This window comes from Rhododendron vialii, chromosome 1a (assembly GCF_030253575.1).
Source record: "Rhododendron vialii isolate Sample 1 chromosome 1a, ASM3025357v1".
NCBI lineage: Eukaryota > Viridiplantae > Streptophyta > Magnoliopsida > Ericales > Ericaceae > Rhododendron > Rhododendron vialii.
The window spans coordinates 47,908,490-47,917,657 of NC_080557.1; the positions used below are offsets into that span (position 1 = coordinate 47,908,490).

Consider the following 9,168-nt stretch of genomic DNA (forward strand, 5'->3'; position numbering starts at 1 on the left):
TAACAAGAACCTACGGCATCTTCATTGTAACTTCTCTGTTACATATGTGCCTGTATAAAGTAACTCTTATCAATGGTGATAGGCACACCGAGGCACAAAGGTCCCCTAGAGCCTAAGCACAAATTTTTGTTTTAATTTTTTTCTCCTCAGCGAGACACAATTTATTAGGAAAAAAAAACAGAGCAGGGAAAAGAAGAAGAAGAAAACAGAGCAGGTTTGATGTTTGGTCTCAGAGAAGGAGGAGGAGAGACAGAGCAGGTTTGATCGATTCAGAGAGCTGCTTCGTCTCTGAGTTTGCTGCTGCGTTGCTGCTTCCTTTCACGTTTTTTAGGGTTAACGATCAGAAGAAGGGTTAACACACGTTCTCATCAAATTACCTCTCCCTTAACAAAAAGTCTTATATTGCCATACTATAGTCGTTGCAACAATAATATGGGGATTATTCATTATTCGATTGAAGCTTGGGATTAATTTATCCCCTCCTTTCATCATTCCAGATATGAATAGCCCTAGCCCTCAGGAGTTTCCTCACCAGATCTCCCCTGACATGGAGGCTCGTGACCTCATTAGGCCCACCGACCAGCTCGCCGCCTATGAAAACCATCGGTACACTTGGCCCACGGCCCAATGCCACCAGCTTCCTCTCCAGTTGCTTCCCATTTTGAAGCTGGTCAAGCTCGTAAATCGTAGGATTTGCACCGAAACCATAGAAAAGTATCTTCATGCTGTCGCTCATGCAACAATTGCTCTTGCTGAATATCACCAGGGGACCTTGGTCCCCCAAATTCATCACCGTGTTCGTGTTTTTTGCCATAGATCGTTGTATATACGAGTGAGAGATCAAAGAGGAGGGAGAATGCGAAGGATTGTTTTCTTTTGAAGAGGAGGATGTATGTATATAGGGAGTTTAGATTTTGCTGTGAGGAAATGGAGAGGGTGATGGAGGCTATATAAAGGGTTTACTGATCGAGGTGGTGGGGTGGGTAAGTAGAGATGCTTAGTACTACATTGCCGATAGAAAAGTAAATTGAGAAAAAATATTCCAAAAGATCGTAGTACAAATTAGCCTTGTTTTATCATATCTCTCTCTCTCTCTCTCTCTCTCTCTCTCTCTCGATCGATCGATCGATCGATCGATTTATACTAATAGCAAGTTGGACATATATTGGAGGATCCTTAATATGCAAAATGTGATTACCACGGGGACGTACAATTTTATATTTCCAAATTGACAGCATTGACCCTGACGCACCCTTTACCACGCACGTAGGGGCGCATCATATTGTGTTATAGTGTATGTTTTGATGTCTTTTTAGTCCGTAAGATTTCAATAGTGAAATTTATCGAGTGCAGAATAAAATGGTGGTGGACGGAGTAGTGTTTTGGACACCCTTTACCACGCACGTAGGGGCACATCATATTGCGCTATATAGTACTATATGTTTTGATGTCTTTTTAGTCCGTAAGATTTCAATGGAGAAATTTGTTGAGTGCAGAATAAAATGGTGGTGGACGGAGTACGGTTTTGGACACCCTTTACCACGCACGTAGGGGCACATCATATTGCACTATAGTATATGCATGTTTTGATGTCTTTTTCGTCCGTAAGATTTCAATGGAGAAATTGTCGAGTGCAGAATAAAATGGTGGTGGACGGAGTACGGTTTTGAAGAGAACTATATCACTATTCATTAACATGTTTCATAACTATACATCCATGTGAGATCCAGACGCTTGATTATCGATCAATTTGATGAGAGTGTTTTGTATTTATAAATTTTTTGGAAAGTGTTGGAGGCCTACATAACGGTTCTTTCAAGAGCACCTATAAATTTTTGGTTTTCAAAGCCAACTACTAGGAGGGAAGTTGTTTTAATTTGGATTATTTATGTTTCTACTCGTGCCGTTTTCTATGTTCTTTTTTTACGCACTAAAGTTAAAGATGGAGACCCATAGTTTTCATGACTCAAACACACTGTTTTCTAGAACCACAAAATATATAAGAGCATCCACAATGGAATAAGCAAAACAAAAAATTGTTAAAGTTAGCAATGTTGGATTAAAAATTGGTCACATTGAAATAACCAAACTTAGCAACCTCTTAACAACTCATTAAATTTTGGCTCTTCAATAATCAAAGTTAGCATTATTTTGTCAATAACCAAATTTTATCTCTCAATCAAGTACATCAACATTACACAAAAACCTGCTCTCTCTCTCAACAATATTTTTAAAAAATAATTTAAAAAAACTGTAACTTTCAGATTTTTTTTTATGTTTTTTTTAGAAACTTTTTTTTTACAAAAAACAATTTTTTCTAAAATTTTAAAAACTATAAGTAAATAAAGTGTGTTTTTCAAAAATCTGTTTTTGAAATTTCAAAACTCTTTTATAGAAAACTGTTTTTTACACAAAACCTGTTTTTAAAAAATTGTATTTATAGTTTTTAAAATTTTAAAACTATTTGTGTAAATATAATTCTTTTAAAATTTCTCAAAATTGTATTTACAGTTTTTAAGTGAACAAAGTGTGTGTTTTGAAAAACTATTTCTAACGTAAATTATTTTTTTTCCCTTCAAAACCCGTTTTTTTTTAAAAATATGCGTGAAATGAAGGGAAAAAGTTTGGAGGATCCATTGGTTTTGATTATGGGCAAAAAAATAACAAATGTGGGATTTGACATTACTAACTTTAGCAACCTTTAAATGGATAATCAAAATCTGATGTGGCATGTTTTGATTATTCACATTTATTTATTCTACTGCTGATGCTCTAATTCTGAGCTACAAAACAGCTCTAGGACATTTTGTGAGACCCCTAGTTTTCATGACTCAAACACACTGTTTTCTAGAACCACCCTCATCTCTCAACACAATTTTCAATAAGTTTTCTCTTCATGTGCTTCTTTCGTCTCATAAAGTTTGTCCAGTCCACATAACGAGGACTTAAAAATAACACATTTTTTCCAAGAAAAAATTCAAATCTTTTCTCAAAAATTAGAAGAACTCATTAATAATTTAATATCTAGTAAATGCTTGAAAAAAAATTTGAATTTTTCTTGAAAAGAATGTGTTATTTTGAAATCCTCATTATGCAGACCGGATAAATTTTATGGGACGGAGGGAGTATTATTCTCTCTCTCCACTTGTTATATATCTCTCAAAACTTTTATCAAACACCCTCCAGAAATGATGTAGGTACATACATAAATCTATACCGGCACGTACAAACGCCTTTTTGGGCCTGTTTTGGGTCTTAAAAAAATGATCAGAATCGCGCATTTTCTTTAAAATATTTTGTTTATGGTCCTTACAAAAAATAAGCTCAATCCGGTATTGTAAAGGCGTTCACAAAACATTCAACTTTGCTTTAAAATTCATGCCTGAATTCTATGACAAAGTTGGATGTTTTATAAATGCTCTTACCGAAACTGGATTGAGCTTATTTTTTGAAAGGACCATAAACAAAATGAGTTGTTCCGATCATTTTTTTGAGACCCAAAACAGATCAAAAAGATATTTGTACACGCTGGTACAGATTTTAAATCTGTACCAGTAGCACCACTGCCCTCCCTCGAGGTGTTTCTGTGCATGCGTATATCTGTACGTATACATACAAAGAGAGTTGAAGCTATATAGAGCCATGTTGGAGCTGGAGCATCTGACCGATGAGGTGGAAAAAGTTTTTGGGTTTATCCCAATTGGTCCCTCTCACGATGGAAAGATTCGCCTCTAATTTCCAATCCAAGAAAATGTGCGTAATATATAGTAGCTGATGATGAGTCTCATTGGTTCGGACGAATGTTCAGACTTTGGAGGTATTTCTCAAAATTTGAGGTGGATTTCCCACTAGGAGAGTACTATGCAATAAGTAGGGGGCTATGGTTTGGTGTGTCCGCGCTAGCTTTTCCGAAAATTTAAATTGCACAGTCAGGTCCATGTAGTAGCTTAGCTGTAAAGCTGTTCTTCCGTTGCCCGAAAAAAACTGCGAACAATCCTATTAATTACATTTTCGTTATCTTCTTATATATTAGTACATAAAGCATCGATCACTTGTTTATTCTTCGAGAAAGGGCCATTTTTACGCATCAAATTGTCGGTTTTAGAGAGTACGGTAAAAAAGTTGCAAATCATGACCATATTATTCCGTGCTATATTAACCGTACGTAGTGACGATATACAAATTCTCACATCTGAATAAAAGTAAATAGTTGTAGTATTTTAAGATACTAAAGCTCAATTATATATCTAATTCAATTATTGTCACCACATGGGGTACGTGGTGGACCAGGTGCTCCAGCTTATTTGGTGGGGTCAGAAGTCATGGGTTCAAGGCACGCTATTGATGCCCCCTTGATCAATCTAAGGCGGTGGCCTCGCGATTCGGGTCTTTGGACCCTGGCCTTTGAGTCCACCCTAAGTCTACCTTGCAGATTGCTTTCGACCCCACGCATGAGGCAGTGCGCACAGCTACGGGTTTGGAGACCCTATGGTCACGACCAGGGGCAACTCCTATCCTCACACTTGGATGTGCACTATTTTGATTAGCAAAATAAATGATACAATTATTGTTGTATTGGTTATGTGATTAAGATCCTATAATTAGCACTTTGTAGAAGTTATTGCGCGCAGGGGACAAGCTTACAGTAGATGTTAAACGTACATTGTTCAAAACGGGAAGGTAGAGAGCACACTGCCTTCAATAGAGGAAATTCTCCAAGCAAGTTCGTTTAGTACATACCATGACATGATACGAATATGATCATGTATTAAAGGTTGATATTATGAATTTATGAGCAAATGTTTGCCAATATACAAAAAAAATTGTAAATTCAAGAATGATGTAATTAATTAACATATGCATGTAACAAACTTTTGTAGAATTAAATAGACACATATAGTAAAAATACAAAATATAAAGCGCGTGTCAGCAGAATAATATTCATGAAGAACTACCACAACTCTTGAGAGAGTTTATCTGTTTCTTCATTGTTGTCATTTTATCAAGAAAACCATAATTTCCACATATCCTTTTCAGACCATTCGTACATACAAAATTTTGCATCTGGTGCGAATTTATAAAGGTGTACTCGAGAAAAGTAAAAGGTCTCCACGATTGAGTCTCATGCATGAACCTTAGCTAGACACCATTAATGATTGAACTACATCATCCTTTCAATTTTTCAGTCTTTTTTCTTTAGAAACAAAAAAAAATTCTCGTAGAAATTCATTAAAAAAAAAAATGAGGCATTTATATTACTTGGATAAAATAGTAAATTACTTTGTGTATATTTTTTGAATTTCTTTGCACCAATCTAAAGATCTCGATTAATTTCTTACATTACTACAGAAATTTTAAGGATTTACGAACAGAAGTGTTGCTATTTTATCCAATAAACGACATAACTTTTCGTAATGAAGTGAACTATAGGACGGGGAGACTATTTGTTACCAAAACATCACTACAAGAAAATCGGGATCTAGCAATGGTCAAAAGCGTCACTAAAAAACACAAAAAGCATCGCTAAAGGCTATACCAACGGTTCACCAACCGTCGCGAGATATCCGTCCATGTAAAGGTATAGCAATAGTTTTGACGAGCATTGGTAATGCAATTTTTTATTTTTTATTTTGAAAAACCACCACTGTGTGACGTAATGGCCACGTGGCACTGATGTGGCACACACATGTCGCCCGCATGGCAGAGCAATAATTCTTGCTCCTCCTGGGAATCGAACCCAGGACCTCCTGAGTCTGCGCTCTCGCGCGAACCAGCTGAGCTAGCCCACAACTTGGGTAATTTCAAATAGCTTCTAATACTTATACTATACAAACTGGATTTTTTTTAATCCAATTTTTTAAATTCGGTTTGTACTATACAAACACCTACTAATATCCTCTCTTTTTTCCCCTATTGGAACTGTCTATATTTTACATAGTAAAGAGTACATCCTTCGTATCAAAAACGAAATTAATCGGGTATCACTACACACTTGATCGGGCAGAAAATTTTATTTTATTAATGAAATTTTGTCTTAATCAAGAAGTTTTCTAAACTTGATCAAGCCAAACTTTTACGAGAATGATTTAATCAACAAGGAAAACAAAATCAATGGTCTCAATCATCACGGTTGTGTTGTGGTCGAGTGGCTACTGTATGTTCAAGTACAACACAAGACGTAACTTGTTATGAATTACATTGAACGCATATATTTTAAATGTAATTACAAACTCAATTTTTACAATCATCAATCTAAACCGTTGGGATTTCACGTCTCACTAATTCCGTCACTATCACCAACATCGAAGATCGTCGGATATCGGCGACCGCCTGATCAGACCACATTTGATGCATCCTGAGACATTAAAGTATTAGATTGTAAGACCCGACCCCCACCTGAGTTATTTTTTTCCCGATTTGAACCGTCTATCTTTTACCTATTAACGAGTACTTCATTTGTACATTATTCGTACCAAAAATGAAGTTAATCAGGTATCTATACACACTTGATCGGATAAAAAAACTCATTTTGTTAATGAAATTGTGTCTCGATAAAGAAGCTTTCTAAATCCGATTGAGTCAAATTTTTACGATAATAATTTAATCAACATGGAAAAAATGTCAACCATCTCAATTGTTAGTTTGGGTTTGGAAAACCGATCACATGAAAGAAAATTGGTTTTGGCGGTGTAAAAATCTACTAACGGTTAATGAAAACCGTCACTATAGTCCAGTTTATAGTAACGGTTAATCGAAAGCGCCGCTATAGTTTAGTTTTTAGTAACAGTTATTAAAAACCGTCGCTATAGTCTTGTAATCTACTAACGGTTGCATGAAAACCGTCGCTATAGTCCTGTTTCTAGTAACGTTTTGAAAACCGTTACTATACACAGTTTATACCAACGGTTTTTCAAAGCGTTACAAAAAAATCGTTGGGAGGTTCCGAATTTCTTGTAGTGCATAATTATGTATATTTCCCTCCTTTGTACGCAATTTTTTCATGTACCCATGTACAATATATTTTTGGCTGAGAATTCAAAAAGATGAAAAAAAAATTCTCATTTAATCTAACGATCAAAAATACATCAACAAAGGTGTACCGAGGAATTTGGGTACAGAAGTTTTTTTTTTTTTTTTTTAACAGAATTTCATTGATAAGCAATAGCATTATTACATAAAATAGAAACCAAAACTGCGGGGGGGGGGGGGGAAGGGAACCCACCCAATTTAGACCTAAGCAAGAGGCTTGAGAGGAGGCAATCCAATGAGCAGCCTCATTTCCTTCCCGAGGGATCCATCAGAAAGAAAGCCTCAGATCACTAGCAAGCAAACGAATATCAGAAATAATTGCCAAAGCTTCCCATTGACTTCTTCTTTTTCCCCCTCATCCAGAAGAACCCTAAAAAGTAACACCGTGTGTGGTATATATGAGATAAGCACATGCATTCTTTGATGGATGAGAGAGAGAGAGAGAGAGGGAGGGGGGGTCAATTTAAGCGCAATTGGGGAATCAAAATAAAGTAGAATTAATGCGAGGTCGGGTCCTGGCATCACACACGTACGCGGCTTCTCTTAGATTTTTGTTCCTTACCTAGAAGCTTTCTGCAGTTTGTTTTGCGATTCCACTACTTTCTTTTTATAACCGGATGTCTGGACTAACGTACGCACATCTCGACTAATTTTGGGAGCCTGAAGTTGAGACCGGGCAAACCCTTCAGTAGGTCTAAGGTTTGAAAAGTATGACTTTTATATAATTCGAACATGCGATCTCATGAAAGACAGACACTTAATAGCTTTCTCATGCCCGCTTAATTGGCACAATTCCACTACTTTCTTTTCTCTCTCCCCCTCTCTCTCTCTCTCTCCCTTTCTCTCGCTTTCCAATCCAAGACAAATTAGTGAAGGACGGCAATATTTCTTGCGTACGTACTATCCTTTTAGCAGTACTCATCTTCCCCTTCCAAAATCTTGGTTATTCTCGATGAAGATTTTATCTCAATCTAAAGAAACAAGTGGAATAGCAAGCTGGAGTACTGAGGAAGGAATTGATATAAAGAAATTAATTAGGAGGGTGTGTTTGATCTAACTTACTGAGAGTTTTGAGTGTCTTCATGCAGCGTCGTCCGATATTTGTTTTCGTTAGATTCGTGAAACAATGATTTTTGGATTCGTCATTCGTCTTGATAACGAGTTGAGTCTAAAAAATGAAAAGAACAAAGGGAAATTCTTAACACTGCCACTAGGCGGTGAATAATGCATAAAAAAAATGAATCAATATCAAAAACCAACCTTATCGTTAGAAGTTTTTACTAGCTAGCTAGAAAGGCAAATCATGAACATGTGGCCATGAAAGACTTGAAGTGGTAAGTCAGCATAACTTTGAAAGTAACTTTTTTTCAATGCCAATTTGATCATATCTCAAAACAATTTTAGATACAATTATTTTAATTTCTCACCTTTTAGTGCCAAATCTACAAAAGGAATTGCTTGAGGATACTTCTTTGTACGAAAGCTTACTCCACCTTGCCATTTTGGGAAATTCTAATAAAAATACTTTATTGCATGAGTCGATTTAATTAAAAAAAAATTGGAAGCTGGAAAAAGATTAATCCAATATATAAAGGCCATAATTTTAGAGTGAACTCATGGTTTATGCTGCATTTAATGAAAACTAGATCATCCGTGCGGAACTCAAAATGGGCCCCACATGCCAGTCGGTTCACTGTCGGTATGGCCACTATCAGTGCCTTTAGCATTAGGGCTTTATTTTACATAGAATAATCAACAGGATTGCTGAATTGTTTTGTGCTTTCATTCTAGTATGATTTTATGCGGATAATCAGATCTTAGTGGCATTTCATTCCGTTTTCATTGCAATATTGTGGCTCCTTATGGGGAGGGAATATTTGTTTGGATTTTACTTTTACATTATTTTTTTGACACCCAAATGGAAAACATGTAGAAAATCAAGCACAGTACTTGACAACTAAGTCACATAATGTGCAATGCTCCCAACCTTGCAGGAGCGCGAGCATGATCGAAAGCATTTTTCAAAAAACATTCCAAACTACTAAAATTCACGAAAGCGCAGAGCGAAAAATGACCGCGCACGCGAACGGAGGGTCCTACGGAAGGACTATATATGTGACTATGATTGGCAAGACACCA

The 9,168-nt window shown here is 36.4% G+C and overlaps 1 protein-coding gene across 1 annotated transcript; it reads right to left on the reverse strand.

The window, feature by feature from the left end:
* On the reverse strand, positions 1–939 carry LOC131322967 (monothiol glutaredoxin-S1-like). The gene has a single exon (XM_058354580.1). It carries the CDS (start codon positions 812–814, stop codon positions 473–475), a length of 342 nt encoding a protein of 113 aa, XP_058210563.1. The 5' UTR covers positions 815–939; the 3' UTR covers positions 1–472.
* Positions 940–9,168: the final 8,229 nt, after the last annotated feature.